Source organism: Oryzias latipes, chromosome 10, assembly GCF_053564925.1.
Source record: "Oryzias latipes strain Hd-rR chromosome 10, Olatipes_Hd-rR_3.1".
NCBI lineage: Eukaryota > Metazoa > Chordata > Actinopteri > Beloniformes > Adrianichthyidae > Oryzias > Oryzias latipes.
The window spans coordinates 19,566,772-19,586,497 of NC_136246.1; the positions used below are offsets into that span (position 1 = coordinate 19,566,772).

General features: G+C 40.0%; 2 protein-coding genes across 4 annotated transcripts in view; one reads left to right on the forward strand and one right to left on the reverse strand.

Moving 5' to 3' along the window:
* LOC105354907 (uncharacterized) overlaps positions 1-19,726 on the forward strand; it is an 88,955-nt gene that overhangs the window by 57,470 nt on the left and 11,759 nt on the right. The window lies entirely within an intron of this gene.
* On the reverse strand, positions 15,473-19,428 carry LOC105354908 (T-cell surface antigen CD2-like). 2 transcript variants are annotated; one of them, XM_020706608.3, is made up of 5 exons: positions 19,202-19,428; positions 18,171-18,416; positions 17,681-17,938; positions 17,499-17,609; positions 15,473-16,936 (listed from the first exon to the last, which is right to left on the reverse strand). In XM_020706608.3, the coding sequence occupies exons 1-5, from the start codon at positions 19,248-19,250 to the stop codon at positions 16,755-16,757; spliced, it is 846 nt and encodes a 281-aa protein (XP_020562267.1). In that variant the 5' UTR covers positions 19,251-19,428; the 3' UTR covers positions 15,473-16,754. The 2 variants fall into 2 exon arrangements, with proteins under 2 accessions (XP_020562267.1, XP_020562266.1); XM_020706607.3 differs by having other exon boundaries at positions 16,620-16,936; positions 18,096-18,416; positions 19,202-19,387.

Consider the following 19,726-nt stretch of genomic DNA (forward strand, 5'->3'; position numbering starts at 1 on the left):
GTTGACCGCTATATGGGACCATAGTCGGCTAGGAGTAGATAGGGGCTTCAGATGACCAGCAGGAGGTGAATTAGAGGTCTTGGAACGGGCGCAGGTAGTACAAGCAGCCATGTACTCACGAAGGTCCCCTTCCATAGATGGCCAAAAAAAAGTCTCTTAATTAGAGAGAGTGTCCTACGAATGCCCCCATGACATGCAATTAATGAGGAGTGACTCCAAGTTATGACGTCTGACCTGAGTGAAGTAGGCACGTAGAGAGTTCCAGGTGGACATGGAGGGTGGTCGGGTTCCTCACCTTGGCCCTGCAGGACCTTAGATTCGATGTCCCAGGTGAGGTTCCCTACAATGCAAGTGGGGGAAAAATAGTTGATTGAGAGTCAGAATTAGTGTGATTGTACTTTCTGGAGAGAGCGTCCGGTTTTACATTACGGCTGCCAGGACGGTAAGTGATTATGAAGTCAAACCGGTCGAAAAACAGACACCAGCGGGCTTGGCGAGCGTTGAGACGTTTGGCAGATCGTAGGTATGCCAAGTTTTTGTGGTCTGTCCATACTATAAATGGATGTTCAGCCCCCTCCAGCCAGTGTCGCCACTCTTCCAAAGCCAGTTTTATTGCCAGTAATTCAAGATTGCCCACATCGTAATTTTGTTCAGCGGGGTTGAGTTTCCGGAAGAAGTGTGTTGAGGGTTTGAGTTTCCCTGACGAGGCTTCCCTTTGAGACAGGACAGCCCCGACGCCTGAATCCGACGCATCCACCTCCACAATAAATTGTCTATGGACATCAGGTTGAATGAGTATGGAGGCGGAAACGAAGAGTTGTTTAAGCTTTTTGAAAGCACCGTCGGCGTCAGGGTTCCAAGTATAAGGCTTGAGAATGGAAGTGAGTTGGGTGAGAGGGGTGGCAATAGAACTGTAATTGTGGATGAAGCGCCTATAGAAGTTTGCGAAACCAAGAAATTGTTGTTATTTCTTTCGTGAATCCAGCACCTCCCATTTAGCAACTGCTGCTAATTTGGCTGGATCGGGTCGAATACTGCCACTTTTGATGATGTATCCCAAAAAGGGAATCAAGGATACATGGAATTCGCATTTTTCAGCTTTGACGAATAGCTGATTTTCGAGGAGTCTTTCAAGAACGAGGCGGACATGATGTTTATGTTGGGCGAGATCACAGGAGCAAATGAGAATATCGTCTAGATAGATAAAAGCAAAATGGTTGAGGAAATCTCGTAAGACGTCGTTAACCAGCCTTTGAAATATGGCTGGGGCATTAGTGAGTCCAAAGGGCATTACTTGGTACTCGTAGTGACCGAGTGGGGTGTTATTCATTCATACAGTAACTAATCAAACTTAAAATAATTAGACATATTAATAAATATTGCTTGAAAGGGAGTGGAAGGAAGCGAATTTATATAATCCCACCCCGTTATACTATAACCATTTTATTACATGATTTATCAATATCCGGTTCCCAGTTTTTATCAGACAGAATAAAAAATCATAAGATATCGATAAAGCACATGAAAAAATGATGAATTACTTAAGTATTACGTCAAAAATAACTATCTTAGAAATCAACATGGCAAATGCAGATCAGTCATCTGAAATATATGCAGATTATGTTACTTATAAAAGCCATTCATATGAATAAAACATAATACTGTATCAGTAAAGTAGACACAACACTGTTTCAGGAATTTTCATAGCAAAATTTCATCAAGTATCAAAAGTTAAAAACGTGCAAAATTATGCTACATTAGGAAAGATTTTTGAATCAATTTATCAATTTTTGGAGAAAGTGAAGTAATATCATTAAAAGTCAATCAATTTAACAATTTTCAATAAGTGATTAATCATTTGTCTTCCTTTTTTTAATATTTTTTTTTGTATTTTTATTTTTATTTTTTATAATAAAGTAATGCGGTAGGGGAAAAGTAAAAAGGGTCCATAACTGTCGATTGTCCAAGGTTGGTATTTCTTCTTTTACTGATAACAGCTGATCTTCTGGGTTTGAACAGAGTTTGTTCTCTTCGATGTTATGACTGCAGACATTAGATTCAGGTCCATATCCTTCTTCAGCTGATATCAGCGACGGTGAAAGTTGAGGTCAAGTTGTCTGCAGGTCAGAACTCTGCTGTTATTCAGGTTACGTCAGACATACAGAGAAAGTGATGAATCCACGTGTCATATTTCTTGAAATTATTTGGCTCTTTGGTTTATTCCTCCATGTTGTTTCAGACGACCGTGATTAAACACTTTTCAAAGTCTTTCATGGTGTTCACAACCAGAACCTTGGACCGGTCCTCCGGACCGAGTGGTTTGACGTAAATCCTGCAGCCTTTAACCCAAGTGTTCTCAATCTGCTTACGCTTCCTGAGAAGCCGTGCATGGTTTGAGATTTCAGCATTCCCTCTGGTCAGATGGTCGTTCAGATAAGCAGCCGAACCTTTCAGGTGTTTCCTTTGGGTCATGAAAGCTAGCTTGTGTTTGTGATTCACAAACCTGATGAGGATCGCTGGTTTATCCGTCTCCTTTCTCCTGGGGAGCAGGTGGCAGGTCTCGATGGTATTGAGATCTAGGGAAATCCCTTTAGATGTGAGAAATGAATGTATTTGCTGCTCCAAAGACACTGCACCGATCTCCGTATTAGCACTGCTAGCTATGCTAGCGCTAGCATTAGCAGTGTTGGCTCCTGCTGCATCCAGCTTCGCTCAAGACTTGATTGGTACTCCAGTGAGAATGACATTATTCATCCTTACTTGCTGTTCCACATCGTCCAGTCTTTTCTCCAGAATCTCGACCCGGTTTTCTCGCTGCTCGTTTTGAGCCCGAAATTTTCGGAACTCTTCCATCATTTCCCAAAGTGGCGTTAGCTTAGCCGACACTTGTTCCATAAAACTTTTCAGCGTTTCTTGAATAATGTCAAGAGTCTTTTTGAGGTCTTCGTATTCCTGGGGTTTCTTCTGGGGCATGGTCAGCTCTCTTTTTTGGGGAAAATCAACCTTTTAAGTAATTTGAAGATAGTAGTATTCGCAGAGAGGCACGCCACGCGTCCTGCTGTGTAACCCGGAACCGGAACTTCTGGAAAGTTCCGGAAAGTCTGTCTCTATGTCTTCTTTATCAGCTGTATGAACACAGTTCCACCATCAGCTCCATAACACTGAGCTTTATCCTGTCTTGAATCACAGAAACTCTCTGTACCTGAAAAAAAGTATCTTGATTAGTTTTAATGTTTTATTTTGTGTAGAACAACAAAAATACAGCAAATCCTTTAAAATGTTTCAGAATTTTAGTTTTCAGCTGTTTAGTCTAAATTGATGTTCTTTTGTTTGTGACAGAAGCACTTTCAGAGTTTGGGCTTTTGAAGTGTAGGTCACACTTGTGCAGTCGCAGTAAACGTTGGAAAAAGCAAAACACAATAGTTCTCCAGTTTTCAAACTTTAAATGAAGAAATACAGAATCTGTCAGATAAAACTTCAAAACGTTTGTAGGAAAGAAATCTTCGCTTTTCAGTTCTTTCCGTACATGCGTGTTCGATAGTCGAGAGTGGTAAAGCAAACAAGGATTCAACCGGATTAAAAATACACGAAGTTTATTTCCCTGACAATAGTTCTAGAGCACAGATTAAACATTAATGCATATATATCTGGATTCTCAAGTAAAGATCTACTGACGCACAAGTTACATGCGAATTACTCGTAGATTTTCCTAAGAACAATGGAAAACTTTAAAACCAGTCTTTTTAAGATGTGTTTGAATCTCCGCCTTCCGGAAAGATCATGGTCGCTGGATCTCCGCCCCTGGTCGCTCTGATTCGTCAGCTGATAGCCCGCCTGCTTCCTCTGGCCAATAGCTGACGATTGCCAACTTCAGATGCGCTCCGCCTCTCGGGGGCCCGTTTTACCGGCGCACACAGTCCGATGATCAAAAGAGTCCCCATCTGGTCAGAGTAAATCATTCCTGGACAACCCAAGGTTCCTTTACCGGTATCCAGAGCAAAGGTCAGCTCCAACCTCTACATGAGAACACGAATCTGAACACTTTCCCAAGGATAAGGTGTTCAACCCAGATAGTAGAAATGTAGTCCATGACATATTTATTGCATCTCTGGAAACTCCTAGATTTGCACAAAGAAGTCCTAGTTGCTGCTGCAACTACAAAGCACAAGTGAAGGTCACTGGAGAATAAGTCCTGATGAGTTCAAAATGAGTTCACTTCACACTAAAGATAAAGCTATAACATAATGAAGAATAAGATATTAAAACATACATTTTCTACACGTTGAATCACCCTGAGCGACCACGGCTTCCATTTTTCTGCAGCGATCAGAGCTGAAAACGGAAATAAAGACACACCAGACTTCTTGAAGAAAGAAGGAAGCTCAACAAACAGCCACTTCTAACCCAATGAGACGAAGAAAACGCAAACTTCACTCAGAACACAAACAATTTAGAAAGACAAAGACGGTTACAACAGACTCATTTTCTACAGATTTCATCAAGTTTAGTCATTACTGTGTCACAAGTTCTCAACACGTCTGGTGAACACAGATGGAACTGATGTAGGTTTGGCATATTTGTTAAAAAACTATTCATTTTTTCAACATTTCTAACAAAAATCCTCTGTAAAGCAGCAGTTCAGGCCAGCAGCTGAACCAAAACATGTTGAAATGTTCTTGATAGTGTTGAAACCAGGTGTTTTTTTTCCAGAGTGTTTTAATGAACTATTAATTATAACGTCTCTGTCACAGATTGTAATGTCTCCATTACAATCATTTTCCTGCTCTCCTTCATATTCCTAAAAGAAAGGAGGAAATAATGAATTAAGAAGTAAAAAAAATAAAACACATTTTTTTTTAAATTAGCACAGAGCTGCAAAAAATTTCAGTTTCACCCAAAGTGGAGAAAATGAAAAGCACTTAACGATACTGGGTCTAATTTTAAGAGATCTAAAATCATCTTTTATGAAGAATACATCTCTGGTATTTCAACTGAATTTCTGCAACACCAGTGGAAGACATTTTAAAAACTTTATTTTCGAGTTTCATCAAAAGCTTTAACCTTTTTTTTGTTTGACTAAACTACTTTAGCTAATAAAAGAAAGGTCAGAATATACGTGACTTCGCTCATGCTTTATCGCAAACACTAAGCTCTGTACTTAAACGTTGTCCCAACTCACTAGCAAATGAAAAGGTAGCACAAAGGGATCCGTTTGTAGAGGGCTTGATTGATCCTTCTTTGAGAAGAGAGCTTCTTAGATATGTCAGAGCTCATCCTGACTCATCTCGGATAGAAGTGCAAGAAGAAGCTTACTTTTGGTTCTCAGAAGATCTGACAGCAGGCACAAGAGGAGTGAAGAGCAAAATGAAGTCTGGTACAGTGATCCCTCGCTATAACACGGTTTACTTTTCACGGTTTCGCTACTTCACGGATTTGCAGCGTGCATTGTGTTCTGCATTCTGATTGGCTAAAAAGCCACTCTGCTTCTTCTCTACCTGTGCGTCAATAACGTTGAGTTAATATGTACACGTACGTAAAACAGCTTGCCAAATTTACATTATGTACTTGCAAATTCTATTGATGTTGGCATGTCGGAGTATAAGGATGTTTTTGCGAAGAAGAAAAAAGAGCGACACCAACTGCCGATCACTATGTTCTTCTCCCGAACAAACACACCTGCAACTGCACCGCGGGCTTTAAAAGAAGAAAAATCTGCAGAGCGGAGTCAGGATGCAGCGGCTCAGTCTGAATTTAGAGCAGTTAAATACACCCGAGTCACTATTTGTGCGACTGTACTTTGTATTTTTTCATAATCATCATTTTATATTTTCTCCCGTTTAATCCAATTAAGCGGGTTGCGATGGGCAGGGCTAATCTCCGCGATTTGACGCCTTCTGTTCACATTGATGATTAGAATTATTATTTGACAGTACAGAACAGAAGTTATTTGTTAAAAAACGTTTCTAAAGTACTTTGATTTGTTAAACAAATGCTTGAGCCTATAAAATGGTTTGTTCTTTCTTTTCAATGTATAATAGAGTATTTAATTGTATCATAATTGTAAAAAAAAATAGAGGTTTCTACTTCACGGTTTTTGACTATCACGGGCTCTTTCTGGAACGTAACCCCCGCGAAAAACAAGGGTTTACTGTAGTTCCATTTATGCAGATGCACAATGTACAGCTGTAAATGCTCACAAGAAACTAGTGCATTTGGACAGTGTCAGAACGGGTTTTCCGAACCAAGGGCAGATCAGCACATCCCAACAGTGTATGAAGAAGTCTGTCTCTCTAGATAATGTTGTGAAGCTTCTTGCAGAACAAGGAAAAGTTATAAATGAAGTTGCCAAGGCTGTAAAGGATTTGACTACTCACAACCAAAAATGAGTCCCAGTAGCAGGTAGGGCTCAGGCTGCACTGAATTTCACTGCCGATGGTAAACAAATATGCTACATATGTCAAACTGCAGGTCATATTGCACGACAGTGTCCACAGAGAAGGAACATAGCTACAGAGAACCCTTCAGTACACGGGCAGTCAAGTGAGTACCATCACAGATTACATTTTCAGAAAGAAAATGTTTGGGATGACAATTCCATTCTTTCCACTGCTACTTGGCCAAAGATAAGTGCTGAAAATGGTCTTGAGATTCCATATCAGGATTGTGTTGAAATACGGGTTGAGACAATGGGTTTAAAGATCCCAAATTGTGTTTTCTTAGTTTTAAAAGCCCTAATCTTGCCACTGGGTCAGGAGATTGTATAATTGGCATGAATATCATAAGCAAATGTCAACAACTGATTACAAAAGAATTTGACACTGCCATTGGGGGCTCTTTGGACTCAGGCTGGAGAAGTGTTTCCAGAAAATTCAGACGTGTACTGTTAAAAAAAAGAGAATTGTCAGAATTTCAGGTAGAGAAAAGGTACATGTTCCAGCTGCTTCGATGGCAACAATCATGGTTAAGGGTCACTTGGATGAGGTACACAGAACCAGTCAGCTGATAATTGAGCCTGCAAAGACACCTCCTCCACCAGATGTGACCCTTATTCCAGCTCTAGTAAACAGAAAAAGTCATATTTTGCCAGTCAAGATTGTTAACTTTTCATCTGAAGATGTGTGGTTATGCCCAAGAACCAGGCTGGGTATTATCTCTGTAGTTGAAAGTGTGGAAAGTGACAAGACTTGTGATGTTAAATTTCATCTCATCTCTGCAGATGTGGAGCAAGTCTTTGTTGCTTCTCGGCATGCAACAACAGTAAAGTGCAATCAGTCTTAGACAACTTGGACATGGGGGGCACTGATGAAGAGCGAGCTGCTCTACATGCATTACTGACTCAGTATGTTGATGTTTTGTGGATGATGATGATGATTTGGGTTTTACTAAAAAAAAAGTAAAGCATGAAATTAAGTTGGATGATGATGTACCAGTGACACAACCATGTAGACATTTTCCACCCTACCAGTATAAGGAAGTTCAGGAGCACAATTTAACACTGTTGAAAAAAGGTATCATCCAGGAGAGTGAGAGTTCATATGCCTCACCTATGGTGGTGGTACGGAAAAAAGATGGTAGCATACGTCTTTGTGTAGACTATCGCAAACTGAATCTGAAAACTAAAAAGAAAGATGCATTCCCATTGCCACGGATTGACAAGAGTTTTGATGCTCCAAAAGGCCCCAAATACTTTTCTACCACTGACCTCACAAGTGGCTACCTCCAGGTGGCAAGTGATGAGCATGACAGACATAAAACTTCTTTCACAACACCATTCGGGCTTTTTGAGTACCTGCATATGCTAATGGGTGTTTGCAATGGTCCTGCAACCTTTCAACAGTTAATGCAGGCTGCTATGGGTGACTTGATGTTTGAAATGATGCTCGTATATCTTGATGATATCCTGGTGTATTCTCCCTCATTTCAATCTCACCTAGAAAGACTTGAGATGATGTTTAAGCGCCTTAAACATACAGGCCTTAAAGTGAAGTGGGAGAAGTGCAATTTTCTTCAGAAAGAGAGATTTTTAGGACACCATATTTCTGCAGATGGAACTGCAACAGATCCATCTAAAATAAATGCAGTTGGGGCGGCGCTCTCTTTCCCTCCGCGCCTCCCTGCTCTCGGGCTCTGGGGGCCTCGCGGCGGTCCTGCTGTCCCTGGCCTGGGTGGCGGTCTTGGTCGCCCGGGGGGCGGTTGTTCCCTGCCTGTTCCCGTGTGGCGTTGGGGGAATTCCGGCTGCCGCTGCTGCTGCGGCGGGGGTCTGGGTGTGGGGGTGGCTGGGCGCTCCTCCTCCTTCTTTTCACATTCCACCATCCATTTTAGAAGAACATAAACACTCACCTGAGCACAGGTGTTAGCTCACCTTTGCACTAATAGTTTGCATGATTGAATGAATTAAAGATTTCACACTAGTTGGTTTAAAGGCATAGGTATGCGTTCGTGAACACTATCTGTTTTGTGTACATGTTGACATGTGAACATTTTTTGCAGCTAGCAGGTGTGTTGATAATATTTGAGTGTGTGTGAACAGGCCCCGCCCTTTTTGTACTACATTCGAACTGTACCGTAATGATAAACAGCCAGTAAACCTGTCTGCTCTATGCTGCTTCATGGTCTTACCACCCCCCTATCACTACCCCCCCCCCCCCTCTGACATCCCTCCCTCTTCTTCCCTTCTTTCCTTTTCCGTCCGGTCCAACACCAAAGATTTTCAATCATGGTTGAAATGAATAAAGTTTGGCCTCAATTACAAAAGGGGTTTATTCAGTCATACCTTTGGTTTGTCTGAAGATTAATAACCCCTCTTGTTAAAGTAAAATATGTCCAAAACAAGAGGTTTTCAGCTCTAATCTGCCTGCCCAGCTGTTGGACAGGACAAGTAAAAAAAAAAAAAAAAGAATAAAATAAAATAAAATAAATGCAGTTAAGGAATGGCCTGTGCCATGCAGTGTGAAGGAATTGCAGTCTTTTTTGGGCCTCTGTAGTTACTACAGAGGGTATCAATTCCTCAATTCTCTATTCTTTTCTCTGCCATATGCTTGCAGATAGTGTCATTGTGCACGTTGACAGTCCAGTGCTACGTCCATCACTTGCATGGTTATCTGTATTCCCTCTGAGTAAAGCATGTTAACATAGTTTAAACCTCCTAGTTCACGTATGGTACAGTAACCTTAACATAACACTTTAATCATCCCCTCTACAAAATAAAGCATACTGTCTCTTTTCAGTATAGAAACAACACTTAAACATTACAAAATAAAAGGATTTGTTGTCTTACTGGAAATGAACATCTGAACTAAACTAATTCTAACTTAGCTGTCACGTTAATCTTAAATCTTTAATAGAACATTTCAGTCAGACGCCATAACAGGCTGTCCTAACTGATGTTAAGTAAACCTTAACTTTGGCTTTTTCATTCTGAAAGGATACTTTCTTTCCTCAGCAAGTGTCGGTTGGACCTCTTCTTGATCACTGCTTTCTGTTTCAGGCTGACTGAGACTGGCACCATTAGAACATTCATCTTCTTGTATCTCAATGTCCTCATGAAGGCCTCCCCCCCTCATTCTGTGGTTCATTCTCATCTTGATATTCAGCTGCGGTGTTTCCTTGATCAGTTGGAGGTTCCACTTCACACTGACGCTCCTGATGATCTGTTGGCCATCCTGTGATTCCTGTCCAGTCATCATCATCCCCTGAACTGTCCTCTTGCTCTGTTTGTGGAGCTCTTCCCTTGTTGTTTCTGGGTCTGTTTTTGCTTTTGAAGCATGGCCAGCAGCGCTCCACCTTACCGTTCCCCTGAGGACAGTATGGTGTAGTCCTCGACCCTTTTCTTCCACTGTGTTGCTGTAGTTTTTCAAACAGCTTATTTTCAAACTCCCTGCCCTGGGGCCTCATTTATAAAACTTTGCATAGGATTTGCGTCAGAAGTGGCGTACGGATGAAACATAGGACGTGTGTACGCACAGTAATATTTGGATTTACAAAACTGTGCGCACGCACATCCTACGCATCTTTCCCTTAATAAATCACAACTAATTCTAAATGCAGCGCAGCTTTTGCGGCTTCATGACACGCCCATAGTTGCCCATAAATAGTCTGTAAAACGCCCACAAATGAATATTCATTGACTGCGAAACAATGGCAAACACCGAGAGGAAATGAAAAAAACGTAACTTCACTCAATGTGAAGTAGAAGTTATTGTTGGCGAGGTGGAAAAGAGGAGAAAAGTGTTGTTTGGAGGGCACAGTGTGGGCATTACTAATGCCAAAAAGGCACGTGAGCGGCAAACGCCGTTAATGCTATAGCCTCACAACCTCGGACCGTGGCCCAAATAAAAATGAAATGGTCAGACATCGAAGTCGAGGCAAAAAAACGCCTAGCGCTGCATCGCCAGAGGGTGTCTGCCACGGGGGGGGGGGGGGGGGGGGGGGGGGGGGGGGGGGCACCGGAGCTGACCCCTTTTGATGAGAGACTGGCGGCAATTATTGGGGAATCCCTTTTAAGTGGAGTGGTGACTGAGGCGCAGGGGGAACACCGACGCGCCAGATGCACCGGGTGACACCCCCCCAAAAGCTCCAACAGGACGGCTCGAGGAAGTCTGAACCGGCTCAAAAGCCACTCGTCCTCGTTTGCCAGCAAGTCTTCTTGCTGTCTAATGATCCGTTCACTCCGAATTCTTCCATTTGCCACATCTTCTAAGAGCGCAAGATCAGCCATTGTGCGTCATTACGCATTGTGATGGGGCATTTTATTTCCATCCATTTAATTGTATCTGACAAGCTACAGATGTTGGTAATAATCGACGTGGAAATGGGAAATTGATCAGCTCAAATGTAATTTCTTGTTGCTTTCTGAATGGTTGAGACATATGCCATACATTGTTTTATCAAAAATAAAACAAACTAAAGGCATATGCATGAATACCATAATTCCGTAGCTTATGAAGAAATGTTTTACTATGAAAACAACTTTCCCCAGTGGACAATTAATGCATCTCTCTCTATCTATCCATCTGTCTCTCTAATTGCACCTATATGTGCTCCGCCAGTCGGACACATTGACGGGAATATCAGTTTTGTACATTATTTTGTTCTGTTAACTATATTATTTATGAAGATGAATCACACAACAGGCCAATATTGCAGAACATATTTCACTTTTCTTTTTGCAAATATGTGTTCATTTGAATTTCTGTTGTAATTTTCGTTTGATATTTTTTATTTGTTTCACTGCTGATCGATCAAACGGGTGTTCGTGTAGGCTGTTAATTGTAAGACTTGCTTTGTGAAGTCTTCATGTTATTTATGAGAGGCAGGATTGTCATTTTCACTTTCACGTGTTTCTTCCATCTGCCGACGGTGTCGCCGTTTCTCATTTCAGCCGTTTTTGTGCGTACGCCTGGGTCAGAGCTTGCGTGAAGGACCGCACATTTTCCCGTCAAGTTTGCTTTTTATAAATCTCAATTATTGCGTAGAGAGAAGCGTACACCTTCTTTTGTGTGTGCGCAACGTTTATAAATGAGGCCCCTAGTTGTGATGAAGGCGGGTGGGAAAGCCAAATCTCATGACAAAATCTCCAAATATTTTTTCTGCTGCTGTTTTGGCACTCTTGTTTCTGCTGGGGTAAGCCTGGGCGAACCGGATAAAGTGGTCCATCACGACCAGCATGTATTCATATCCTCCATTACATTTCTCCAAATGTAAGGGAGGATATGAATACATGCTTACATGCTGCAAGTGTAAATGGGTAGGTGGTAGTAATGTTGATGAGGAGCCCTCTCGTTGGCTTATTGGGGCACTTGTTTTTTTCAGACAGCTGCATCCCCGAGTTACATAGTGCTCAATGTCCTTCTGCATGTGGGGCCAGTAAAAACGGTCTTGGATGAGGGTCAGAACTCTCTCAACACCTAAATGGCCCATGTCCTCATGCAGTTCTTTGTAAATTAGCCTGTGAAATATCTTAGGCAGTAGTAACTGTGAGCGGTTGGATGTTTTCCTATACAACAGTAGCCCCTTTTTGTCCACATCCAGTTTCTGCTTTTGTTGTTTAAGAGCACCTATTCCTTTATTGTGAGCATGTGTTCCACCTTTTGGCCACTGATTGGTTGTGAAAAACTTAAGGCATCTCAAAAATTACAGGATCCTCCTGCTGTGCCTGTCTGAGGTCTGCTTTAGGAATCTCCAGCACTGACATCCAGGCCTCCTTCTGAACCTCTGTTATTGCTGTTGAGATGGTCAGAGGGCACAACCAAGGCTCACCTTCTTCCAGCTGATCTGCTAAAGATTCACTCACGCTGTTTCTTTCATCCGGTGTCTTGGTACAGGTTTGGATGGAATGGTCTATGTCTAGGGGCATGCGTGACAGATTATAATCATCTCTGTTGGCTCTCCCTGCTTTCCTACTTAATAGTGAACTGAAAATCGGCTAGTTCAGCCACCCATCGGTGTGTGGTGGCATTCAGATTGGCTGTTGTGAGTACATATGTGAGTGGATTAAAGTTAAAGTCCCACTATCTGTCACACACCTAGGTGTGTGAAATTTGCTCTCCGCATTTGACCCAACTCCTGGGTTTTAGAATGATCTTTCAGACAGGTTAAGGCAGCTGCATCTTGACTGGGATCATCACTAACTTTCATTTGGTTGTCTCTTTCTTTCACTTCATTTGCATGTTTAATTAAGCGGTCCAAATATGTATGTGCTACCTCCTCATCTGCATTTTCTATTGCAGTATCAACTGCTTGACTAATAGCTCTGATCAGCATATCTTTTCTTTTTTCTTTCTCAGTTGAGATTTTGGCTTGAAAACACACGTCTTGCAGTTGGTCCAGCTTTAGCTTCAGCAGAACTTCACTCAGCTGGTCCTGCAGTTCCTCCAACTCGATCTTTGTGTGTTGTCCTCCAATCTCCACTATATAACAGCACAGCTGATCCCACTTCTGACACCAGTTTTTGTTGTATACTTGAAAGGAAATGTGTATTTTTTTAAGTTAGCTTTTAGTGAGCAGCTGGAACACAAACAGCACATAGTCAACTTCTGTTTCCGTGTCTCAGTCAACAGGCTCAGCTGCTCTTCTGGCCTGCTCCATAAAGGAAATCTCCCCCTTGTGGTGAGACAGAAGAACTGCTGTAATTTCTTCAGAAAACTGAGTGCTGTTCTATAATCATGTGTTACGGTTTCTGTTTCTTTGCCCTTGTGGTTTGTTTCCTTTTTGTTCTGTGATGTTTTGAGTTTCACTTCCTGTTTTATTTTGTAGGGTTTCCTGTTTCGTTGTTTTGAGTTTTACCTTGCCCCATCAGTCCTGAGTGTTTCCACCTGTGTCTTGTTGCCTTGTATGTATTTAAGTCCTGTCTTTCCCTTCCTCCTGTGCTGGTCCATATTGTATTTTTCCCCGGTTTCGAGCTTAGTGCATTTTTAGAGTGTTTCGAGTTTCTAGCCTGCCGTATGCAGTGGTTTTGGTTTTGTCTTTAGTTTTGTTATTAAAACCCCGTTCTCCTGCAACCTCCTGCCTCCTCTCCTTCTCTGCACCTGGGTACTTCCCTTACCCCCCATTACATCATGAGCATAACATGATAACATAATGAAAGATAACATGCCAAAATATATTGGGGTATGTGACAAATTTGGTAACATTTATAAATTTGGCAACATTTATTTCTTTACCCTACAAAAATATACAGGATAGGCAATATACTGAGCCCGTGACCTGACATGGATAAAATAATAAATATCTTGTTCCCACAAATTAATATCTTGCTCCCACAAAATAATATCTCGTTCCCAAGCAATAATTAACTTTTGCGAACAAAATAATATCTTGCTTTCACAAAATAGTATTCTGTTCCCACCCATCAATTAATTTGTGCGAACGAAATAATTATTCACGACATAAGTCATTCATAAACATGGATGTGAGCAATATTTGGATTTCCAGTAGATACCTTCACATTTCTTTCTGTGTGTCTCATTAAATTTCATGGAAGATATTTAGAGATCAAATGTATTTATTTTATAAAGCACAGAAGCATCGGTAATCAAGTTTTCATGTCTGGATTCATTCACATACGCACTCCATCCTGCTGCAAAAGCCGCTTTCTGCCGCACCCTCCGTGTCTCTGTGGCCCACATTTGTTCAATAGGGGAAAAATAAAAACAAGAATGATCAATTTATATTGTCTCGATGAAAATAAGAAAAATATCATAAGATATAGGATGCCCAGGCTTGCTGCTTTGCCACATCGGACATAGCTCCTACGAGCTCCGGCCCGCCGTGGAGCTCTTTTACTTGTCATGCCGGCATTCGGGCAGCCGGCTGGCCGGTAGACAGACAGCCAGCGGGTATTGTAGTTAAGGGTCAAATAGGAATAATGATATTGAGGACTTGTCTTTTATTAACATACTCTTTACCAGTCAATTTACATCTGAAGGCTAGTAGGCTAAACGCTACATATGTAGCCTACTATATCATCCCATTTCAAAATGGGAATTATTCACTAGACATTAGCCGCGGTTACATGAGCAAAATATCTTGATCGGATGAATGGTCTGATTTAAATTCAACCGTGCACATGGGCCCAGAAAACCTTTTTCCGATTAGAACAAACGTTCACATGGTCACACTTTCGGTCGGAAGAAATCATTTGGGCATGTGCAGTATAGTTTTAAAAAGTCCCGGAAGAGAAAATAGGTCCCGCCGTAAAAAAACCTTTGCCATCATATACATTTTATGCAGCAGCTCGGTAATATATGAGACGATCTTCCAAACATGCTTTTATTAATGTTATGAATATTATGAAGCGCCTGTTCGCTCATCATTTTATTTTTAATCCGTGTGGTCAGTGCTTTTTTGTGGAAGAACGGAGCTCACAGGAGGGGCTAACAACACATGCCCTAACAACATTAGCCTTGTGTGATGAACACTCATGCGGGATATGCCACAATCTGCATCTTGGCTGAACGTAAATATGTGGGAATAACATCAGCCTTTATTTTGTCGGGACACGACTGGAAACACAAATCCACGTCATTGTTTGAACGGTTTCTAAGGACTGAGCGGCTTTTTATGCTTTGAAAAGTTCAAATAACTCCCCAAAGCCGCTGTGTGAGCTGGAAGTCCAAGCTCTGCTCGGACACACACAGTTCTCCTGAGTCCGGCAGCCGCTAACCGAGAGCGGCGGGACGGATCGCAGTCACACACACAAACAAACAACAACACGCACACGTAATAAAGCATCCTAATTATAAATTATAATTATAAAAGAGATAACAGAAACAGACGTTAAAAACATAATTGGCTCAATAAATAATTTTAAAGCTAAGGATTAGTACAATCTTGACACCAACTTTGTGTAAGAACAAAGAGATTCTCATTAAGCCACTAACACATTTGGTAAATTTGTCAATTAAACACCCAGAAGTCCCACTTGTTAGGAACTGGTGATGGAGGACCCAAAATGCAGGAGACCAAGCTTGGTGACAGGAAATAAAACATTTAATAAACAAACTAAAACATGCCAAAACTATGGGGAGACAAACCAGTGACAAAACAGAGCAGATGACCTGATAACAATGAACAGAAACCAAATAGGCTGAAGGTAATTAACTGAACTGAAGACAGCTGTGGATCATGAACTTGAAATTGGAGTGACTGACAAAGAGAAAACCAAAAACATGACCAAGAACAAAACCACAGGATCCTTACACCACTAACATGAAAAGTGAGTGTGGTTAGCCCAATATTTTAAACTGGAGCCTAAAAAAGGGAGTTGTTTCAACACCCAAATTATGAAAATATTACCATTGATCAGAGGTAGAGTACTTATTGTAAAAGAGATAACAGAAACAGAAGTTATAAACATTATTGGATCATTTCATAGAAGAAGGAATACCAACAATTTAACCATCATCAAAGAAAGAGTATTTATGTGTAATAATATTGTCTGGATATCTCCACAAATATAAACAAAGAATGATTAATGCAGACATAATCATAGCATGTTGAAACCTGTGATCTTTTGTTGTAGAAACAATAATACAGATTTTATTTTGTGGCTTTTATAAAAAAAACATTTAGCACAAACAAATTTTACTGACTAGGAAAATAAATAAATAAATAAAATAGAAACATGTTTCCACATGAAAAATCTAACACAGACACACACCTTTACCTTAAATGTCAGGGACTAAATTAAAAAATGTGCACTTTGTGAACTGTTTCTTTATTATATTTTAAAGGACTTAATAAATCAAGCATTTCTCTGGTCATAGTCATTCATTACAAAAAATAATTTCTTCTATGCAAACTCTTCAGATCTCTCAAAATTATTTTATTTTAGAAAAAAACAAAAGAATCAAAAGCAAGGACAAAATCAGAATATGTCTAAGAAGAGGTGAATCTAGATATAAAAGACACTTTAAGAAAACCTGAAAAAAAAAAAAACCTTCAACTTTACAGTGTCACCATGTTGTAAAACATAAAACAAATTACAAATATATTTCCATAAAATGTAGTAATTAGTCAATGATGCTAAAAAGATTCTTTTTATTTTACAGCAATAAACCTAAAGACTGATCTTCCTGTATTTGCTTGCATAATATTTACAGTTGATGGTTTTTCATAGATGTTATGAAAGTTTAAAAACAGATCAGAATTCTCTGAATGTATGGAAATTCATTAAAATGTGTTTTTATTGATATTGTACAGGCAAATCCAGCTTTTCCTCTTGGATGTTACCATGGTTTTGGTTCAACGTCACTTTACAGTGTTTGTTCATTTTCAGAGAAATCCTCTGAAAACTTTCTTCTGTTTCTTGCAGCAAACTGTTCAGCTTTCTCATATTTGATCTTCTTCCACTTGAAATAGACGCCGATTCCAACAAAGGAAACAACAGAAAACAGAAACATCAGACTGCATCTCAGCACGGACGGATCTGTGTGAACTAGAGACACAAAGACGACACAATGTTAGATCCATGACCAAAAAAAAGATTGAAATGATGAGATTCTACTTTATAAGTACACATAATGTGATGTTGGTGTCCAACATAAAAAATGAAATTAGGTTTTTAATCATAAATGTTCCATTATTGAAGAAAAAAACACAGTTCCACCATCAGCTCCCAAAACACTGGACTTTATCTTGTCTAGAATAACAGAAACTCTCTTTACGTAAAAGAAGCATCTTTGTTTAAAATTAAGAGATTCTGCGTTTGGTAAATTAAGGAGGACTGGGTTGTAATGTGCAATAAACTAAAAACAAACCAAAGTGAATTTTCTTAATACTTTGTATAAATGTCTGTTTTTCTGATCCATTCATAACAAAGTATAAAAAATGTTTACTCTTTTAAGATGTGACATAATATCTTCAGTTTTAACTTCATGTTGGACTTTTGTCAAATAGTTTATAAGAATATAATTTGCAGATTTTGCTGTGTTTGAATTTACTGATTGGTTAAATAAAAAGGTGATGGATGAATGCTGTCAGTGACTCTGACTCCTTACCCATAATGCTTTGTGCCTCTGTTGTTGATTCAACACACAAAGTGTTGTTTTCCTGAAACACCCACTTTGATATCTTTGTCCCATTAAAGGTGCAGTTTATGTAAATGAAACCTGTGAGATAACAAAGTGTATGATGTTCAGAGTAATCACACCTTTTCAAAGTTTTTATTCCTCTAACTCACCACAGGTACAGATGTTTGTTGCATTAGAAGCAGAGCTGACGTGGTTCCAGGAGGAGCAGACCAGACGTCCTGAGACGTGTTGTTTCAAAGTGATGATGTTTGTCTGCTTGTTTCCAGAAAGCAGCTCAGCTTCTGTCAGTGACTTTCCATTCAGAGTCCACCTGTACTGAGGACTGTCCCCTCCCTCAGAGGAGCAGGACTCCTTCATCTCTCCCTGAGACAAACACTCAGAGACCAGCGAGACGGAGGACACAGGAGCTGAGAAGAACACACACCTTTAGTCACAATCTTTCTGATGAAGAGCTGAGATGTGGAAAAAATAAACACTAACTTCGACACTTTTTGTGTAGATTGTCCACATACAGTCAGATATTTTTGTATATCACTTCAAATATCACCTGATAAAAACATTTACCCTGAACTAATAACTGTAGGGTGCGGTTTTCTGTCAGTTTTCCATTTGAATCAAATGTTTGAAGTCTATATTCACCACTGTCATTCCTGCTCAGGTTATGGATCCAAAATGTTCCATTAGAGGGAAGAAATGAAGATCTGTCCTTTCTCATAATCACAGGTTGTTGTTTTTTTCCTCCTGATAGTACAGTCACGTTTTTAGCTTTCACCTGGTATCTATGTATTCCTGAGAAGTCGTCCATCAGCTGGAGAGAAACAGTTCCTCCCAAAGCTCCATAACACTGAGCTCCATTCTGTCTGCCATCACAGTGGGTCACCACACCTGGAAGATTTGAAAGTTAAGAAAGAAGAAACAAATATTGCACATTATAGCTATTTAAAGAAATATCACAGCACAGTTATACATAAATCTAAATATAAATATAAACAAATAAAAAGTCTGTTAAAGAGTTACTTCTAGTGACTCTTTGATTTTGTTGACTGAATCATTTAAATAAAAAGATCTGTACATCAAATATATAAATTCATAATATAGTAATGCTGTGGGGTATTTAGGGTGAGGTGTATAATTATGTTCAGTTTGTTATCCTGTTTCTAGCTCTTTTTGTCTCCTGGGTTTTTTCTTTGCAGTTACTTTTCTCTTCCACCTGTCATCTTATTGGCTACCCCTGTGTTCACTCATGTCATCAGTCCACCTGTGGATAAAGTCTGTGTGTTTCCTCCACTCATTATGAGATTGTTTTGTTTTGCCTCTCGAGTCTACTGAGAATTCTAGCCTTGGTCATCAGTCAGTTCAGTGCTGAATTAAAGACTTTGCTTCTGCATTCCTGCATCCTTTGTGTCCACAACCGGATCCTGACAAATGCATGTTTATCTATTTTAGGACTGATAAATTAACTTCAATTTTACAACTGTTGGTCTAAAGAGTTTCTTGATGAAACTGCACTCCCACGATTTTTAAAATAAAAGAAATGTTTCCTTTTTAAAAATGTGTTTTTTTTTTACTAATTATAACCAGTAATAAATAATTCAAAAATCTTAATGAAGGTAAAAGGACAGAATTAGATGAGTAAAGAGCAGCAGACAAGAATGAGATGATCAACTCACCATCAGTGACTGTGATCAGCATCAGCAACAGTCCGATCACAGATGTCATTTCTGCACAGTTCAGTCTGTCGACTCTCCTTAAGCATTTCTCAGACTTTTACTGAAACCAGAAATATTTAGATTTTACTCAGAACAATCTGCAGTGAGTCCTTTCAGTGATACTGTTGGAGGTGACGGTGTGAACACTTTGACCAGACGAAGGTTCACTCTACTCCTTTTTTTAGACTGACAGGAAGAAAGGAAGTGATCTGAGTTTTAGCTTCCACTTTTAGACGTCTTATTGAAAAAGATAGAGAGAACAAGGAACTAACAGGCATGTTTTTTTAAACACGCAAAGTTTGGTAATAAAAGAAGATAAAATTTATGACTGGAGACATGCAATTTTTTACAGGGATTCATGCAGTTTTATTAATTAGATTAGATTTTACTCTGAACAATCTGCAGAGAGTCCTTTCAGTGATGCTGTTGGAGGTGACAGTGTGAACACTTTGACCAGACGAAGGTTCACTCTACTCCTTTATTTAG

Coding starts and splice junctions, on each gene's coding strand:
- LOC105354908 (XM_020706607.3), bottom strand. CDS start 19,250: ATGACATCTGTGATCGGACTGTTGCTGATGCTGATCACAGTCACTGAT. Junction 17,939..18,095: donor CCTACAGTTATTAGTTCAGG/GTAAATGTTTTT, acceptor TGTTCTTCTCAG/CTCCTGTGTCCTCCGTCTCG. Junction 16,937..17,498: donor AGAGGCACAAAGCATTATGG/GTAAGGAGTCAG, acceptor TTGTGTCTCTAG/TTCACACAGATCCGTCCGTG.